General features: G+C 41.6%; 1 protein-coding gene across 1 annotated transcript in view; it reads left to right on the top strand.

Moving 5' to 3' along the window:
* Positions 1 to 21,364, top strand: part of LOC126183192 (uncharacterized) — a 192,306-nt gene that overhangs the window by 38,183 nt on the left and 132,759 nt on the right. Inside the window, exons 2-5 of the mRNA XM_049924935.1 lie at positions 784 to 912; positions 1,306 to 1,467; positions 1,566 to 1,916; positions 18,289 to 18,429. Coding sequence (XP_049780892.1) covers positions 784 to 912; positions 1,306 to 1,467; positions 1,566 to 1,916; positions 18,289 to 18,429 — 783 coding nt within the window. The remainder of the gene's footprint in view (positions 1 to 783; positions 913 to 1,305; positions 1,468 to 1,565; positions 1,917 to 18,288; positions 18,430 to 21,364) is intronic.

Here is a 21,364-nt window from a genome sequence, read left to right on the forward strand (position 1 = left end):
TTCAACTAAGTGCATTTCATTATTGTGAACATTAAAAATTATTGAAACCTATATGCCTGGCATCCCCGCCCCCCATTCTTTCCCCCTCCCTCCGCCCTCCCCCCCAGCAAGCACATTCACTTTCACTAAAAGTGTTGACACACAACAAATAGTAAAGGGTACAGTAGTCAGTCGCAAATAATGTTTATTGCTTATCCAGACTTCAGTCACTGTGTGGCCATGTTCACTGCTCAAAGAACCATTTACAATAAGTTAACTGTTAACTGAAAAACATTAGTCACCTTTTGTAGTTACAACTTGTTTGTTTTATGTAAATAAGTTTTTTAAAAAGTATAAAATAATAGCATGGGAGTTTACTAATTGTAAAGTAAAGTAAAATTGTATCACATCACACATGTAAAGAGGTCATTGTAGATTCATATGAAGAATGCTGAGGCCATCTGCATTGTAACTTTAAACAGCAATCTCAGTGCAAAATTGGCCTTTGACATGAATAGTCCATTTGGGACTGTGCATATAAAGTGGTTTTAAACTTTTAACTTGCATTTATTGATATGTATTTCTGATTGACACATTTAAAGCTTATACAACTCTACATTTAATGAGGCATGCACATTACCTTATTGTAACGATTTCTTTTTATGTCTTTTTTAGCACAGATGATGGCCACACTGTGACCAAAATCTGTATATGCAATCAACGTCATTTGACTAACTACTTCCCTATGGAACCAAACATAGTTGACATATAAATATCCTTTGATGTCTGTTTCTTCTGTTGCAGCTGTCAGCTCTGTATGAGGTGAAACCACCTATATCAAAAGCCAAAATGACCAGCATAACTAAGGGAGCTATCAAAGCCATAAAATTCTACAAACATGTTGTTCAAAGTGTTGAAAAATTCATTCAGAAGGTATTTAGAATGATAATCAATTTTGACCTTTTTTGCTTTATTTTGTTTTTCACATCTCTTATCAAGCTGATATATGTAGAAAGTACGCTCATTTAGTTAGAGTAATATTAATGTGTGATTAATAATGAAGAACATGTTCTGTTAATTGCAATGGGACAACATTGACAGACTGATATACTTAGTAGTGAGGTATTTATTACTGAGATATTAAGTTTTATATTTAACTTTCCTAAAATAATTAATGAAATCGTGTTTTTCATATCAGTACCATTTGCCCAGATAGGCACACTCAAGACACGTGTGGTCTCTATTTCATTATGTGGTAAAAGTTAAATAACATTATTTTAAATGTGATACTATTTTTCACTGATGTAACTGATTTTTTTTTTTTAGTGCCGGCCTGAGTATAAGGTTCCTGGACTATATGTTATTGATTCAATTGTTCGGCAGTCGAGGCATCAGTTTGGAGCTGACAAAGATGTTTTTGCTCCCAGATTTGCAAAAAATCTGCAAAATACTTTTGTACATCTTTTCAAGTGCCCACCAGAAGAAAAGGTTGGTTGTCAGCTATTACTTCATGGCTACTTTTAGGAGGGGGAGTAGTCCTCGAATTATTGTTATACTATTTGTGAATGTTGACTTTTTTGTTACAGAGCAAGATTGTCAGGGTGCTGAATTTGTGGCAGAAGAACTCAGTTTTCCAATCTGAGGTTATACAACCTCTTTTTGATCTTGCGGATCCAAATCATCCGATACACAAGGAGCAGGCGCAAGTAAACACCCCAAATAATGGCTCAATAACAACTATGAATAATGTTGGGAAAACACCACCTCAGTTAAACAGAACACCAAACAAGACTCCTTCATCAAATAATAAATCAACTGATAGCAGCACACCTTTGTGGACATCTCAAAGTGATTCAAGCAACAGTTCTTCACTTCAAGTTTCAAACCAAGCTGTTGACACTGCAAGTTTGAATAGCAATCAGGTGTGTGCAGAAGTGGTGAGTCCACAGACAATTGGCAGTTTTATGCTATTAGTTATATTTGATTGTACACATACTTGCTACTTGAAAAGGAACAAAGGAAGTATTGCTCTCACAGTTCAGTCCAAAATTATGACAGCTTAAAAGTTAGATGTGAAATGAACTATCTGCAGCTGGAAAAAAGCAAATCCCCATTCCCCTCCATTTCCTTGTCTGGCAATTAATTTCTGCTGCCTGTATCTGGATCAGAATAATTACATGATTGATAATGGAACCTGGTTAAGCATGAAGAAAGGCAATGTTGTAAGTTTGCTATTACTTGCTCGTGCAGTATAGCTTGTGGCCACAGTTGTTTGGTTTAGTACTGAATACTGTCAAAAGCTTCCTTTTAACAAGCAGTTTTGCATAATGGGATCCAACTCTTAGTAAAAACACAATTTTATTCTTATTTATGCACAACCATTTTTCACCACTGTTGTGGCATGTTCAGGGGTCATTTTTTTCTACTTTCATTACATAACGTCTTTCCTGTGATTTTATTATTGCTTTCCATTACAGGTCTAAGCTACATGCAGCATAGACCTGTGCCTGCAAGTGGTAACCAGGTACAGGAAAGACTAAGTGTAATATAAGAAGTAGTAAATACACACTCACGGAAGATGTCACAACAGTTGGAAACATGTTCTTGCAGAAATGCAGACCATGTTAATCATTATTTTTTGTGAACATTAGAACAGAGCATAAAAATTTAAGATGATGATGGAATTTCACTTTGTGGATTCATGATATTCTTATCACTTTTCTGCACATTTTTATTGATACCGTCAGACATGTTGTTATATTAAATGAAGATAGTGCACAAAGAGTCATCAGCTTGTGGTCTTGTGGTTAGTATTGCTGACTTGATCTCGGGGCCCTATGTTTGATTACTGCTGGCTTGGTTGGGGATTCTTTGCACTTGTGTGCGTGTTTTTTGTCTTCGTGATGGTGGTGGTGGTGATCATCGATGGGCAAGTTGCCGAAGTGGCATCAACTAAAAAAACTTGCACCTGATTGCCAAATACCCAGAAGGGTGATTCCAGCTTCAAAAGCCTTAGGCACATTTCATTTCATTTCATTGCACAGAGAAACAAAGCACATGACAAAAACAAATTAGATCAAATACTTTGCAGGGGATCAATGCTGTTTTGTCAACCTTTGAGCAGCTCCCCCTTTTATTCTATTTTAAATGCAGTTTGCTTCCTTTTCTGTTATATCCTATTTTTCGTTTTGGGGTACCACCCTGTTGAATAGTGGGCACTCTTTAGCACCTTGACAATGATGTATCAGTGATGGGATGGCTATAGGGTTGCATGCAGAGCCCCAAGGACACCCACTTGCTGTTTTACCTACTTCTCTCATTTTGTTTTTATTATTGGTAGTCCAGTTGATAAATCTGCCGACTAGAAGGCATTCTTTGTGCTGTAACTGCCTTCGTACTTCATCGGGTTGGCAGGGGTCAGTTGCGACACGGGGTTTCTCTCACCAAGAATGAGTCCTCAGAGACTCCTCATCTGCTGTGACCTATGTACTGGCTATGGCATCAGCTTTGCTTTCAAAGCCTCGATTTTACCGCTTATGTGTAGTTTCGTCATCAGAACGTGTTCCTTGTGGATGGTCACTAACTCTGGATGAACTACTCCTAGATTGATTGGTTGATGAGCTTGCTGTTTAGACCCTTAACTCCCAGTGAACCAATCAACCAAATACTTTTACAGCTGTAAGTATTTTCAGGAACTGACAGTGGCAACTGGCACCTGATATAGCATACTGTTATGACACTGTTCTACAGAACAGAAGCCATAGCCAAGTTCATTCTCTGATTGGCTGCTGCTGTGGTTCTACATCTATATCTACATGTATACTCCGCTAGCCACCAAGCGGTGTGTGGCGGAGGGCACAATTCGCGCCAAAGTCATATCCCCCCCCCCCGTTCCACTTGTGGATCGCGTGAGAGAAAAATGACTGTCTGAATCTTTGCACAGTTAGAAATTTGGTGGTAATAATATATGCTCTACATCCTCGGCGAAGATCGGATATCGGAATTTAGTGAGCAGCCCCTTCCATTTAGCAGGCCGTCTGTCTGTCACTTCAAACTATCTATGAGATTTGTAACACTCTTGCGATTGCTAAATGTACCAGTCAAGAATCTTGCCGCTCTTCTTTGGACCTTTTCAGTCTCTTGAATCAGACCCATCTGGTAAGGGTCCCATACAGATGAACAATACTCTAAGACTGGACGAACTAACGTATTGTAAGCAATTTCCTTTGTTGAAGGACTGCATCACTTCAGGATTCTACCAATAAACCACAATCTAGATCTCGCATTGCCCGTAACTTGTGTAATCTGATCATTCCATTTGAGATCATTTCGAGTAGTCACTCCCAGATACTTGACGGGTGTTACCGCTTCCAAAGACTGGGCATTTTCGCCTTGTTATATGCAGTATGTTACACTTACTAATATTGAGAGATAACTGCCAGTCATTACACCACACATTTGTTTTCTGCAAATCCTCATTGATTTGTTTACAACTTCCATGTGATACTACTTTCCTGTAGACTACAGCATCACTGGCAGACAGTCTAATGCCACTGTTGGTACCATCAACCAGATCGTTTATGTAAATCGTAAAATGCAGTGGACCTATTACGTTGCCCTGGGGCACACCTAAAGTTACGCTTGTTTCTGTTGAAGTCACCCAATTCAGGACGACATACTGCTCTCTGTCTGTTAGAAAACTTTCTATCCAACCGCATAGAGTAAGCGACAGTGCAGAACTGAGTTGAATGCCTTTCGAAAGTCGAGAAATATGGCATCAGCCTGGGAGCCAGTATCTAGAGCCTGTTGTATATCATGGACGAAGAGGGCCTGCTGTGTCACGCATGACTGCTGTTTCCTAAAACCGTGCTGGTTTCTAAAGATGAACTTCTCAGAGTCTAGAAGGGTCACTATGTCTGAACACAAAATATGTTCCATGAGTCTACAACAAATCGATGTCAGTGAAATTGGCCGGTAATTATGTGCATCCGATTTTCTCCCCTTTTTATAGATTGCTATGACCTGGGCCTTCTTCAAGTCCCTTGGAACTTTTCGCTGTTCCAGTGATCTTTGATGGATGATGGATAAGCATGGTGCTATATTTGTAGCATAGTCAACATATAATCTTACGGGGATGCCGTCTGGGCCAGATGCCTTCCTGGCGTCTAAGGATCTTAACTTTTTTACAATCCCAGATACACTAAACACTATGTCAGCCGTCCTTGTGTTTGTTCGATAAATGAAAGGGGGACTGGTGCTGCAGTTCTCTACCGTAAACGAGTTTTTGAAAGGTTGGTTTAGAATTTCGGCCTTCTGTTTATCATCATCTGTTACTTTACCCGTACTGTCAGCAAGAGAAGGTATTGAATTATTTGTAGCGTTGATAGATTTTTACATACGCCCAAAATTTTTTGGGGTTATTTTGGAATCTGCAGAGAAAATATGGCTTTCAAATTCATTAAAAGAATCTCTCATTACCTTTTGGCAGCTGCTTTCATTTCGCATAATTTCTGTTTGTCAGCGGGGCAGTGACTACATTTAAAATGACTGTGCAAAATTCTCTGCTTTCTCAGCAACTTCCTAACAATCTTCTTCTTCTTCCCCCTTTTTTTTTTTTTTTTTTTTTTTTTGCAACTTCCACTGATATAGAAGCCACAATGACATTATGGTCGCTAATACCTTCTTCTAGATAAACTTCCTTAAAAAGATCAGGTCTTTTTGTCGCCAAGATATCTAATATGTTCCCATCCCGAGTTGGTTTTCTAACCAATTGCTCAAGGTTGTATGTTGAGAGCGTTCCCAGAATAACTTCACACGAGTCTTTGCTTCTGCCCCATGTGATAAATATGTAATTTTCCCAGTCAATGGATGCCAGATTAAAGTCTCCACCTATAACTAATAGATAATTTGGATATTTATTTCCTATGTACTCTAGACTTTCCCTGAAACATTCTGCGACGTTTGTTGCGGATGCTGGTGGTCTATAAAAACATCCTAATACAATGGTCACTCCTTGTCTGATTGACAGCTTTATCCAGACTATTTCACAGTCTGACCCAGTATCGATTCCAACTGCGTTTAAACAGCTTTTAACTGCTATGAACACACTATCTCCCGTAGCATCAGTCCTATCCTTCCTAAACATTGTCCAATCAGAGTTCAAAATTTCACTGCTATTTTTGTCTGGTTTCAGCCAGCTTTCGGTATCTAATACTATATTGGCATGGCTACAGTTTATTTCAGAGAGTAACTTGGGAGCTTGTTACAGACACTTCGACAGTTTACTAACATGAGATGTAGCATATTTAAATCCTCTGGAATACCTGTTTAGGTGAAATAACAATTTTTACAGTTGGCAGACCCACATCAGTGTCATGAACTGGTAACTTTTCAGGCCAGCTGTTTGTTTCCCATGGGGAGGAACCTAATCTAAAAACCCACAAGTACTGTGCTACCCATGTAGCTGCTTCCTGTGTGTAGTGCACCTCTGATCTATAGAGGGGCATCCTACAACCTTCCATCCCAAAACATAGATCGAGGAATCTACAACCATTTTTGTCACAGAGTCGATGTAGCCTCTGGTTTAGATTCTCCACTCGACTCCAAATCAGAGGACCAGACTCCAAACCAGAGGACCCCGGTCCACCCTGGATACGATGCTGCAGATCGTCAGCTTGACTTCCACTCCTCAGGAGATGGAGGCCACCTTCACTAATATAGCCAGCTGCCGTAAGGACCCAAGAATTTCCTCAGAACACCGACGACAGGCATCGTTGGTGCCAACATGTACAAAAATTTGCAGCTGGCTGCACCCCGCATGCTTGATAGCCGCTGGAAGAGCCTCTTCCACATTCTGGACAAGGCCCCCCAGCAAGCACACAGAGTGAACATTGGACATCTTCCCCACCCACCTTAGTCATTATGTTCCTGAGGGGCTCCATGACCCGCCTAACATTGAAGCTCCCAATAACTAACAAACCCCTGTCCCCACATGCCTGTCCAGACCTTGCTGAAGGAGCGGCCACTATCGTGGCAGAAGGTGCATCATTCTGATCCGGCTCAGGCCCCCCCCCCCCCCCCCCCCCCCTCCCAAACCACCAAGCATCAGATAGCACACTGGATTTATTATCAAAGTGCATGGGATTTGGCAGGAGCCTGCGTCCCCCATGCAGCCTCAGCCTTTGCCTTGAGGCTCGAGACCTCGACACAGTCCACCACCCACACTGAGGTGAGAGTTGGCTGGCCGGCTCAGTGACACAGAGCTGTGACATCCCCCCATGCACATCTAGCACAGCAGAGGCTGCCCCAGGCACCTCATCCCCGTCACACCTCAAGGTGGCACTCTGGAGCTTGTTGACTGTGGCCAACAAAGCTTGCAGGTGTGTTTGGACTTTGGCCACCTACTCCTGCATCTGCAGACAAAAGACACAGTCCGTACCCATCTAGCTAATAACTGATTTACTATAAGAAACTTACGGAAACCTCCTGCCACCCAAGGTTAACAGGTACACTCTAGTTGGCAGAAAGGACACTCAACAATGAAAAACAATAAAAATGTATGGTAGAAGCTAGATCTGGTGCTTATTTTCCTGCTAGGGGCTGTCTAGTGAATACTAAAGAATAAGACAGTGACCTACAATAAACTGCTAGGGGCTGTCTAGTGAATATTATTAACAAATTAAACAATAACCTATGGTAAGCTACACCTACTGATTATCCCTCATATTTATAATGTAAACAAGTGTTTCCATACATGCGAAAATGACCTAATAAAACTAATAACTGTCAGTCACTTTTACCATGCTGATCTAGGTATAGTATTGTTGTCTTTGCACCCTACTATGTGGTGCAGTTTATTTCAGCTGTGTGGTATCAGTAGTACCAGCTGAGGGTAGGTAATCTTACAGAGCAAATTTCATATTCATTCTATATGTTATTTACAGATCTTTTTAGGCAGATAAATCAGTAAGGAGAAATCTAATTCAGTTTGTGCAAATTGTGTACAATGTACACATTACAAGAGACACATGTATTAAGAAGTTTGTGGGTAAGCTGGTTCAAGGACATTGTGTGATCTTGTAAATGTTTAAAGTACAGAACAAAAGAACACAGGTAGCAGTCCAAATTCCTTAAGTATGTGGTCAACTTTTGTTATGTAAGAAATATTGGTTTTTAATTATTTTTTCAGAGTCTCCTTTACTTGGTTCACATCACATTTTGTATACAGTAGTTCAAGAATGATACAATGGAAAATCCAGGATGGAATGATGACAGAATTATGAAAAGGATAGTGGCTACTCACCATATAGTGGAGATGCTGAGTCACAGATAGGTGTAATAAAAAGACTGTTAAAGAAATAAACTTTTGGACAGAAAGGCCTTCATCGGAATCTCTCTCTCTCTCTCTCTCTCTCTCTCTCTCTCTCTCTCTCTCTCTATCTCACACACACACACACACACACACACACACACACACACACACACACACACAAAATAATAATAAAAAAAAACTGCAACCACAGTCTCTAGCTGCTGAGGCCAGACTGCTAGCAGCAGCACATGATGATAGAAGTAACCTGGGTGGTGGGGGTAAAGAGGAAGCTGGGGTGGGTAGGGTGGAGGCCAGTAAAGTGCTGCTTGTGGGAGCATATAGGGATGAGGTGAGGAGAGGGTAGGGCAGCTAGTTCAAAAATGGGTGGTGTCTTGGTTTTAATGTAAGTTGGCATTACTGTTGTTCTATTTTATACTACAGTTTTTTTTATTTTTATTTTTTTTATCTGCAATCATTTTGCAAGGAAGTTATCCCACCAACCATAGTTAGAGAATTTCATTTTCTTATACACTGGTGTTCAAGGTGTTTTATAAATGCCAGCATCAGAGTATTGTGATTGTTGTGGTTTGTATTGTGGCCAGGTCTCCCATATTAGTATGATGTGACTGAAATCTGAATTAATCTTCTCTCTTATGACCTTCGTAAAGTATGCTTTATCCAGTAACCCATAACATTTTAATATTATCCATTATGGATGGCTGACACTTTTATCAGTGACCTAGAAGATAGAGTTTTAAACTTCGACCAATCCGTTATGGGTAAAATTGTTTATTGTAAATGTTGTGTAGCTGAAACTTAGTTACTCATTGACAATTATGAGGAAGATATACAAGAAATAACAAAGCAGTTCAGCAATGCCAATAGAAACAGTAAGTTTACCGTGGAGCATGAAATTGACAGGAATTTGTAATTCCTCGATTTGAAAATTAAAGGCCAGGGTAATAAGCATGTGTTCACCGTTTATAAGAAACTGACAACAACTAACTGTTCCACCATACATAGGGCTCATAAAGAATGTTCCTTCGGTAGTTTAGTGGACAGGACAATTAACATGCCAATGAGCAGGAGGGGGCACCATTAAGACAGTAGTGGTTAATAACAGTTAAAGTATAGGAATTGTTAATAAATTGCTATGCAAAGGTAATAACAACGGAAAGAATAAACTTTGTGAAAAAAATGAAAAGGGTCACTATGCTGTGTTATGGAACAGATCATGAACATTTTAAGCTGCACGGTGTTTTTAAATATAAAAAAAAAGGAAAAGAAAAGAAAAAGAAAGATGAGTTTGCTAGGTTGGGAGTTCATAAAATTCATAGTGCATCCTCTGATGCAAAGTATATTGGACAGACAGGAAGAACATTTTCGATCAGCTACAAGGAAGGTAAAGTTGCATTCAGACTGAGTAACTATGGCAAATCAGCTGTTGTGAACAATATATACAGGCCCTCCCCTTAATGGAATAGAAGATAACTTGGAAATCTTGCATGTAGAAAATAAATGGAGGAAACTAAACTTGCTGGAAGAATTGGAGATCACCATTTATAAAGAAACACGACAATATTGTGGGTGCATAATGTAATGACAGTGGAATGAGATTTCTTAATGTAAATAGTAATTTTGTAGAATTATTTCAAGGCAGATTCATAATTATAAATACACAATGCCTCTTCAACAAAATAGCTGGAAGCTGACAACCGTAAATGTAGGAAATGAGTAAAAGAAGGTGACCAATAGAAGAGAATTATGATTGAGCCAATAGCTGTGATTACTTGGTAGTACTACAGGCATGTCAGTTCACAACAAACAACCCTTGGACCTCTGCATAAGCTTGAAATGACATTCTTGGAGCCCAGAGCAGATCAGTAGGATGTGGCCTGATGCATTGCGCAGTGCCAAATGGGACAGCCACAGACAGAACTCATCAGTTTTATTATAAGAGGAGGATCCATAGTCCACTGTGTTTTGATTCCATTTTATTTTATGAATACCACAATTGTGTTGGTAGATGTATTAGGGTTTTAATGTCATGAGCAAAGTTTTGCAACCTGAGAGTATTGTGTCTTGAAACGCATTATTGAGTAGTTTGTAGGGCAAAAATATGGGTAAATTATTACTGTAGACACAAAACATACTGTGTTCTGTGGTCTTTATATCAGACACTAATTTACAGAATGAAATTACAATGAAACCCAGACCATTAGCTGCTTACAGGCATTGATAAATATCAACAGGGCCAGTTGAAAATGTGTGCCCCAACCAGGACTCGAACCCGGGATCTCTTGCTTACATGGCAGACTCTCTATCCGACTGAGCCACCGAGCACACGGAGGATAGTGCGAGTGCAGGGACTTATCTCTGGCACAGTCCCTGTGAGACCCACATTTCCAACTTACTGCCCACACACTACACTTGCAGTGCCACTATTCTCATTACTAGTGGCAGCCAATCTACCGATTCCCATAAGTGTTTGAGCAGTGTGAGTGCATTCTCACTGAAAAAAATCATTGGCCGATAAGACTTACGTATATATGAAGATGGTACCTGTTCTTTCGGACATGTTCCCGTTGATAATTGTCAATGCCTGTAAGCAGCTAATGGTCTGGATTTAATTGTAATTTCATTCTTCGAGAGCTGCAAGACCATCTTCGTATATAGATAAGGTACATGTCTGAACATGTCCGAAAGAACAGATACCATCTTCATATATAGATAAGGCTTACTGGCCAGTGATCTTCAGTTGGATGCACTCATGTTGCTCAAACTCTTATGGGAATCGGTAGATTGACTGCTGCGAGTAATGAGTATAGTGGGCAGGGGCACTGCAAATGTAGTGTGTGGACAGTAAGCTGGAAATGTGGGTCTCACGGGGAGCATGCCAGAGAGAAATCCCAGCAGTCACACTATCCTCTGGCTCACTCGGATAGACCATCTGCCATGTAAGCAGAAGGTCCTGGGTTCGAGCCCCGGTCGGGTCACACGTTTTCAACTGTCCCCGTTGATATTTATCAACACATGTAAGCAGCTAATGGTCTGGGTTTTATTGTACTTTCATTCTTCGAGAGCTGCAAGATCACCAATGGACATGTCCGAAAGAACAGATACCGTCTTCATATATAATTTACAGAATGGCTGACACAAATTCTGTATATACAGTTGCCTTTTGATTAGTAGTATGGATTTCAAAGCAGATCAGTATCATGATTTCAGGCCAAGTGATGTTGATTGTTGGCAGCAGATCAGTGAGGAACATGACTGAAAGTAAAATAAGCTTTTTATGCCATGGAGGGAAGTGAAAATGAAAGAAAATGGCTGTGAGAAAAGGTAGTCATAGGGGTAAGCAGAAGTGATGTGTGCGGAAGTAAACAGTGTATAAAATTCCCGATGATAAGTGTATTTTTTAAAGTATGGAGCACTTATCATTCTATAGCAAAGATTGCCGTCTGCTCAATTTGTTTTGTGTTATTTGTTTGTTTTTACTGTGGCTGTCAGTGTTTACAATCTGACTGCGAGAGGCGATGTGTTCGGCATCAACAATTCTGTTTATTCTCTGACTTGATACTACTGCATTCATTGATGTTAATTGCTTGTTTTGTTAAGGATCCATTACTCTTCAGAAGTGACATTTCTACATGGATGTAGATATTTTCTTTCTGTGTTACGCTGAATAAAGGTAATTCCTTGGTGCATGGAACTCAAGTATTGTTTATAAGACAGGCTGAACATTATGATACCCATACAGTTAAGTTGTTCACACGGCCCTCACCTTAGCGTTCTGAAACTGGTGCCTCCGACATGACTGGATAAACAGCACAGAAAATGCAAGAATTTCCATAAAATCAAGTCAAAAGATGATAGATGAACCGACTGAGACAATTCTTTCAGTGTCCAAACTTGCCATGCGATTGCTGCCTTGCTGGCTGTACAACCCCACACTATGGTCTGCGCAAGTCAAGGCAAGTTTGCATTATGCTGGAATCTCCACAGATTACATGAAGTGTGCCTTAGTGGTCAGTCAACTGGATCACCATTTCACTGCAGAGGTTCAGGACCTGTGATTAACTCCTATAAAAAAAAAACTCGAGGCAGAACTGCTCTGCAGAGTCTCTGCCAAGTTTTGACACAGGAAGACGTCAGCGAGAGGAAACCACCAAAGTACCTGAGATTTTGAGAAGCAAAGTTAATAGTGACGTTGTGCCAGACAACCTACTACTCATCTTCTGCAGCAGCCACCTCCACTGCAAGTCAAGGCTATTATAGTGTCACAAGCTGAGGTGCCCTTAGACACAGTCATAGACCTGGCTGACAAAATACAAGAAGCCATGACACCCACTTCTATCCGTATAGTGACAGTGCCATGTAACAGTGTATCAGCATAATTTTTACACACATGGACAATGATTCTCTTACAGCCAAGGTCCATGTGTTAACGAAACGAATTGGTGAAATGTTGTCTCATTGTGACTCTAGAAATGATAGGGGACACTACTGCAAGAGGTCACTTACCTATTCCTCAACAAATTCTTCAACTCCTGGTGCAGAACAGCAGTCCATTTATTTGTATCACAAAAAATTTGGAAACAAGACTTGCAAGTGCACTTCACCTTGCACATTGCCGTGGGATGTAATTGTATCTGCAGCCTATTGCCAGGCAGTCATGGCGCTTATTTATCAGTGATTGAAGGTCGGGTTAGAGATTCTTGGTGGACACTGGATCACACTTGTGTATTGTACCTTGTTACATGGTTGGCGACCACAGACTTTGTTCTTTTTGTCTGTGGCAAATAGTTCTTCAATATCAACATATAGTACGCAGCAGTTTGAGTTAGATTTTGGATTATGCTGTTCCTTAGCATGGGACTTTGAGTGCTGACATCACAGAACTGATAATTGGAGCAGACTTCCTAGCATACTACCACCTGCTGCCACACATGGCGAATGCAAAACTCGTTGATAGTGTTACCATCCTGACCGCTATGGGTTTCCGGTGCAGTGCAGCAATGCACACCGTTAAGTTTGTCCAAGTGGCAAGTGGTGCATAGCGTTGTTCACTGATGGACCACCTATCTCGTGTGGACCCAGCCAATTAGCTCCCAACCATTTGGACACTGCAAAGACAGAATTTGATTCCATGCTCAAGGAAAGCATTATTTGCCTGTTAATTAGTCCATGGTCAACTCCTTTCCATCTTTTGCCGAAGAAGTATGGTGCATATCACCCGTGCAGAAACACAGGCACAGAACCGGACCATTCTATGTTACCCCTGTTGTAGGACTATAATTATGCTTTACATGGTGCAACTGTGTTCAGTGTGCTGGAGTGTGCTGAGGCTCAAATGTCACTGGCAGACGAGGACATTCCTAAAGCAACCATCATCACACAAATTGGTTTATTTGAGAGTCTTTTCATGACATTGAGCCTAGGTAATGCTGCAGTCATGACAACAGTTTATTGACTAAGTACTGCAGGGTCTACCATTTTGTTTCACCTATCTGGATGGCATCCATGTCTTTTTGGCCACTGCAGTGCATCACTAACAACGCTTAATCGACATTTTCAAACACTTGGAACAGAGTGGAGTGGTTCTGAACACTGCTGTGTGTGTGTGTGTGTGTGTGTGTGTGTGTGTGTGTGTGTGGGGGGGGGGGGGGGGGGGGGGCAGTTGCAAATTAACTTTTTATGCCACTGGATTTCCTTTTCAGTCTCACTGGCATTACCAGAAAAAGTAGAAGCCAATTTGAAGATAACATGACCAAACACTGTTAAAGATTCCTTTTCAGTCTCACTGGCATTACCAGAAAAAGTAGAAGCCAATTTGAAGATAACATGACCAAACACTGTTAAAGATTCCTTTTCAGTCTCACTGGCATTACCAGAAAAAGTAGAAGCCAATTTGAAGATAACATGACCAAACACTGTTAAAGAATTATTCCACTTTTTGTGTATGTCGAATTTTTATCGTCACTATTTGCCACATTCCACTGAAGTACAGGAGTTGCTGACTGCAGCACTTGCTGCTTCCAAAACCAAAGTAAATTCTCCAATTCAGTCGATAGATACAATGAGCTTTGCCTTTGAAGTGGCAAAACAGAGCATAGTGATTATAAACAGAGCATAGTGATTGTCATGCTCTTGGCACACCCTGAAATGGATGCATCTCTCGTGTTATTGGTAGATGCGAGCCGGACTGCTGTCAGTGCAGCGTTGGAACAATTACACAGTGGCCCATGAAAGCCACTCGCTTTATATTTGCATAAGTTGTCACCATTGCAGCACAAGTGGAGCACATATGATCAGTAACTTCTCACTGTCTGTGAGGCAGTTGAGTACCTTTGCCCATAATTAGAAATCAGTGTGTTCACCAGCTTCACAGATCATAAGCCACTCACTTACTCCTTTTGACAAAACAACAATTGCTCACCATATGAATACAATCATTTGCAATTTATTGCCCACTTCAGTACCGATATCAAGCATATTTTGGGCAACAACAATGTGGTAGCTGATTGTCATTCTTGCATCATCAATATATCAAGCACCATTCATTTCGCACAATTTCCCAAGGCACAACATACAGACAAGGGGCTCCAGAATCTCTTCAGTGACATATCATCAACCTTGGAGTTGCAACTAGTTGTCATTCCTGGCAGAGATGTCAAGTTATACTGCGATGTCTCAAGTTGAATGCCTCTCCCCTTTTTACCAACTACATTTCACAGGTGCACCTTTGACTGCTTGCATGACTTGTGTCACCCAGGAGTCAGACCATCATTTAATCTGGTCTTGAAATGATTTATTTGGCCTAGAATGCAAAACGACTGCTACAAATTGACTTGTGCGTGTTTCCAGTGTCAACACTTCTGTCACTTGCATTCATCAGTGGGAGACTTTGACGACACAACTTAGATAACTTCACGATTGCTGCATGTGCACATCGATGTTGTAGGTTCACTACCTCCATCAAATGGTCAACTTTACCTTCTAAAAATGATTGATCACTTCGCCTGCTGGCTGGAAGCAGTGCCAGTTGACAACATTTCAGCAGAAATGCTAGCCTACCTGCCTCTATGGCCGAGATCACTAATGCATGCTTGAATGGCACCCGACCCGGGGGTAGGCCGGTTTGAATCATGGTGGTGGAAAAAATTATCACTGCTAGTATTTGGTCAGTGAGGGGAGGAGAGGTGGTGGCGTAAAGTTCCTACTCACCATACTTTTCGCCAGTGTCCTCATTTAAATACCAAACCTCTCCACATTGTCTCATTAAGTGAGGACATATGACACTGTTGATGGTGATCAGTCCATTGGATGGGGACATTAAGCTTGGCGGCCCCCTTCGTGCTATTCGCGAGGAGTAGGCTATGTGTTGGCACTGGGGTTCCCCCACTCCCTTCTCTCACCAACGTCACTACACACACACACACACACACACACACACACACACACACACACACACACACTCTACGCATTACAAATATTATGTAATTGAGCATATTGTAAGTAAACAAATGCTAGTCTCTGCCTGTGTATAAAGTTGGATATTTCGTTTTGGTTGCCCACTGCACATCGCAACAGACTGTGGCTGACAATACAAATGTGATCTGTGTGCCCAAACTTGCCAAACTTTCTGGCAGTGTGTACACAAAACTACAAGTTATTATCTGGTAAGCAACAGAGTGATTGAATGTTGGGACCATTCCATAAAAGCAGCACTGATGTGTCATAAACTAATTGGATGACAGCTCTAGCAATAATTCTACTTGGTCTGTGGAATGCATGCGTACAAGCCTGACTTGGATTTCTCATCAACAGATCTAGTCTACAGTGAAGTGCTACGGCTTCCTGGAGAATTTATTGACACAAATTTCCTGCAGCCTTCTAACCAAGACAAGGCAGAATTTGTTCATCAATTGAGAGGTCATATAGCCAGCATTTGCCCTCGCAAAGCTTGGAAATGTGCATACATGTTATGCTACATAGGGGTTGTGTTAAGCTCTCAGCACCTACCTTACACAGGTCTGTATTGTCTCTGACAAAGAGGAGCACAAACACTGGACATAACAGTAAACAGCAAACCCTCTACAGTTTCCATTGACAGAGTCCAACCAGCGTCTGTGTTCCCAGATGCACTGCCAACTGATGCACCACAGAACCAGCCTCAGCAACAAGTACCAATACTCCCCAACCCAGATCTGCTTCCACAACACGCAGCAAGTTCCAGATGATGCACACACTTTGATGCAGTTTTTTTGGATGATGGTCCGCTTCCCCGAAGAGACCGTTGTAGCAGTCAGTTTTGCCGTCTGCTGCATTTGAGTTGTGTGTTTGTTTTTGCTGCAGCTGTTCAAAATGGTTCAAATGGCTCTGAGCACTGTGGGACTTAACTTCTGAGGTCATCAGTCCCCTAGAACTTAGAACTACTTAAACCTATCTAACCTAAGGACATCACACACATCCATGCCCAAGGCAGGATTCGAACCTGCGACCGTAGCGGTCGCGCGGTTCCAGACTGTAGCATCTAGAACCGCTCGGCCACTCTGGTCGGCACTGCAGCTGTCAAAGTGCTTATACGCCAACCGCTGCGGGTGTTGTATTCAGCATTGACAATTCCATTTATTCTCTGATTTGATAATACTACATCAATGAAGTGAATAGCTTATTTAAGTACAGATTCATTACTGTTCTGAAAAGGGTGTTACTACTCGCATGTAAGACTTCTCTCAACTATGTTCTCGTAATGAGATATTTTTTGACTGTGTTGTACTGAATAAAGATATTTTCCACAGTCTGAGGAAGCTATATTTCTGTATCAGACAGGCTGAAATTGTGACATATAGTTAAGTTGTTCAGGCGGCCCTTGTCTGAGCCTTCCAAAAATTCTTTGTATCCATTGTGGATGACAAACTGCAGCTATAACATATTAATATAATAAAATAAAAGACCAATAGCTGTATGTATTCATTGCAGAAAGTTCTCAGGTGTGGGCCTGCTAAATCATTGTTACACCTGGTATTACTTTACAGCGTGTATTTGTATGTGCCAGTAAAAAGAAAACTTGAAACCAAGAAGCATTTAAGCGATAATTCAGCTGACTATGTACTGTTGAAAGAATTATGTATTGTCACTGCATAGTTAATTTGGAAAATTACTTACCTTCATTTGAGGTGAAGCATTCCACGTTTTACTGAAAGTAGCTAATTTCCTTGATAGGCATGTTGAGCGAAATCTTTTTGGGTTTCTTGGCACGTCAATTCATATTGTGTTTTTGACCCTTTTGAAAGCATATACTATCCTCCATTTTTTGGTAGAAAATAAAAAGAGAGTATATACATTCTGAAACATGTAAACAGAAAGGATTATGTTTGGGTTCAATTGCCTGCCATGCTGATGCAGTTAAAAGGTATCGTATAAGGAGAATTTGTATGTAAGACAATGAAAAATTTTAGAAACCCAAAAAATGCAGAGTTTGACATGAAAAAGTTCAATTTTTCACATAAGTGTAGTCAACTGACTAAATGTGTAGTACTGACATGGAGAAACATCAGTTGCTGAAGATACACTGTGAAACCATATTTGTAAATGTTTAAAATGGTACCAGAATGAGATGCCAAAGTATTGCTACTGTCACCAAATGTCAATGAAAAGGAAGCATAGGTGAATATAATTTTGGAGAGGATGTGTGCAATACTATTAGCTGAGAATGTAGCTAATACTGCGGACAGTTTTAATAGCAAATCTTTAACAAATAATTTACAGTTACTTCTTGTTTAGTACAGAAGTAACTGAGGTATGTATTATGAAGAAAGATAACGTATGTTGTAGAAGCAACATTGAATAGTATATAGGCCCAGACTGGAGCTCATTTCTTGGTCTTGCGCACTTTGTTGGTTTGTAGTAAGTGGAGGGAGGGGTGGCGGGGGAGGTAGGTTTGTTGTTCCACTTAAGGTAATTGTTGCTTTTTCTTTGGATTGAATCATTAGGTCTCTGGCAATGGAGCATGTGACCCGGCTCTTATACGACAGCTACAACACTTACAGTTGTTACTGCTACAACAACAACAGCAGCAGCAGCAGCAGCAGCAGCAGCAGCAGGAGTCTGGTTCTCGATCTCAAACTGATCAGGTAAGTTTCCTTGTGTGGTAACATTCAGTTCTCTTTTCTGTAATATTTCTGCACCACTAACTGAAAAATAAAATGAAATATATTTTTTCACATTTGGTTCTTGAGTGACTGTATGCTGTTTTATTTAGTTACTAACAGGAATCTTTTTTATATCTGTAGGCTCTTCAATTACATATAATGTAGTATTAGAGTGAAATTTTTATCGTTCGTTTTGCATGTAGCTCCCTGCCGCCGTTGGGTAAGCAGCTGCAGCAGCAAGTCGTATACTCCTAGCTCACTCATTTGTTACATAGTTTAATTCTTAATTTCTTTGCGTGTTTTTGGTACTTGCATTGTTTAATTCATAAATTTCGGGCATATTATAGTATTTGAGAGTTGTAGCATCACGTTTTAGTACCTGAATAGTGTAAAATCGCGTAGTCTCCTGTGCACAAGTGGCAGCATTACTGCATTTACTAGGCAATCTCGTATTTTAATAACCGTTTAAATTTTGTGTCGATTTGTTTGCGCTTTCTGTAGATTAGTTCAGATGTTCATTGCACAACAGTTTTTAGCATGGATAGGGACTGCAACTGCTGTGTTCGGATGCAGGCTGAGTTGGCATCCCTTCGCTCCCAGCTTCAGGCAGTGTTGGCTTCGGTCACACAGCTTGAGGCTGTTGCCAATGGGCATCACTGTGAGGGTCCGGATGGGGGTTTGTCAAGGACGGCCAGCTCGTCCCACGCATCCCCCGATCGGGCTACAACTGTGGTTGCCCGGGATACTGCCCGCATTGAGGCTGATCCCTCACCTGTGGTAGTGTGGGAGGTCGTCTCAAGGTGTGGCAGGGGGCGAAAGACATTCCGGAGGGCTGAACGGAAGGCCTCTCCAGTTTGTCTGACGAACCGGTTTCAGGCTCTGTCTAAGGCTGATACTGATCTTCGGCCTGACATGGCTGCTTGTCCTGTTCCAGAGGTTGCCCCTCAGTCTGCAATATCCGGGCGGTCGCAGAGGGTGGGCTTACTGGTAGTTGGGAGCTCCAACGTCAGGCGTGTAATGGGGCCCCTTAGGGGTATGGCAGCAAGGGAGGGGAAGAAGACCAAAGTGCACTCCGTGTGCATACCGGGGGGAGTCATTCCAGATGTGGAAAGGGTCCTTCCGGATGCCATGAAGGGTACAGGGTGCACCCATCTGCAGGTGGTCACTCATGTCGGCACCAATGATGTGTGTCGCTATGGATCGGAGGAAATCCTCTCTGGCTTCCGGCGGCTATCTGATTTGGTGAAGACTGCCAGTCTCGCTAGCGGGATGAAAGCAGAGCTCACCATCTGCAGCATCGTCGACAGGACTGACTGCGGACCTTTGGTACAGAGCCGAGTGGAGGGTCTGAATCGGAGGCTGAGACGGTTCTGCGACCGTGTGGGCTGCAGATTCCTCGACTTGCGCCATAGGGTGGTGGGGTTTCGGGTTCCGCTGGATAGGTCAGGAGTCCACTACACGCAACAAGCGGCTACACGGGCAGCAGAGGTTGTGTGGCGTGGGCTGGGTGGTTTTTTAGGTTAGATGGCCTCAGGCAAGTACAGAAAGGGCAACAGCCTCAACGGGTGCGGGGCAAAGTCAGGACATGCGGGGACCAGGCAGCAATCGGTATTGTAATTGTAAACTGTCGAAGCTGCGTTGGTAAAGTACCGGAACTTCAAGCGCTCATAGAAAGCACTGAAGCTGAAATCGTTATAGGTACAGAAAGCTGGCTGAAGCCAGAGATAAATTCTGCCGAAATTTTTACAAAGGTACAGACGGTGTTTAGAAAGGATAGATTGCATGCAACCGGTGGTGGAGTGTTCGTCGCTGTTAGTTTATCCTGTAGTGAAGTAGAAGTGGATAGTTCCTGTGAATTATTATGGGTGGAGGTTACACTCAACAACCGAGCTAGGTTAATAATTGGCTCCTTTTACCGAACCCCCGACTCAGCAGCATTAGTGGCAGAACAACTGAGAGAAAATTTGGAATACATTTCACATAAATTTTCTCAGCATGTTATAGTCTTAGGTGGGGATTTCAATTTACCAGATATAGACTGGGACACTCAGATGTTTAGGACGGGTGGTAGGGACAGAGCATCGAGTGACATTATACTGAGTGCACTATCTGAAAATTACCTCGAGCAATTAAACAGAGAACCGACTCGTGGAGATAACATCTTGGACCTACTGGTAACAAACAGACCCGAACTTTTCGACTCTGTAAGTGCAGAACAGGGAATCAGTGATCATAAGGCCGTTGCAGCATCCCTGAATATGGAAGTTAATAGGAATATAAAAAAAGGGCGGAAGGTTTATCTGTTTAGCAAGAGTAATAGAAGGCAGATTTCAGACTACCTAACAGATCAAAACGAAAATTTCTGTTCTGACACTGACAATGTTGAATGTTTATGGAAAAAGTTCAAGGCAATCGTAAAATGCGTTTTAGACAGGTACGTGCTGAGTAAAACTGTGAGGGACCTGAAAAACCCACTGTGGTACAACAACAAAGTTAGGAAACTACTGCGAAAGCAAAGAGAGCTTCACTGCAAGTTTAAACGCAGCCAAAACCTCTCAGACAAACAGAAGCTAAACGATGTCAAAGTTAGCGTAAGGAGGGCTATGAATTCGAAAGTAAAATTCTGTGTACCGACTTGACAGAAAATCCTAGGAAGTTCTAGTCTTACGTTAAATCAGTAAGTGGCTCGAAACAGCATATCCAGACACTCCGGGATGATGATGGCATTGAAATGGAGGATGACAAGCTTAAAGCTGAAATACTAAACACCTTTTTCCAAAGCTGTTTCACAGAGGAAGACTGCACTGCAGTTCCTTCTCTAAATCCCCGCACAAACGAAAAAAATGGCTGACATCGAAATAAGTGTCCAAGGAATAGAAAAGCAACTGGAATCACTCAACAGAGGAAAGTCCACTGG

The sequence above is a fragment of the Schistocerca cancellata genome, chromosome 4 (genome assembly GCF_023864275.1).
Source record: "Schistocerca cancellata isolate TAMUIC-IGC-003103 chromosome 4, iqSchCanc2.1, whole genome shotgun sequence".
In the NCBI taxonomy this organism is placed as follows: Eukaryota; Metazoa; Arthropoda; class Insecta; order Orthoptera; family Acrididae; genus Schistocerca; species Schistocerca cancellata.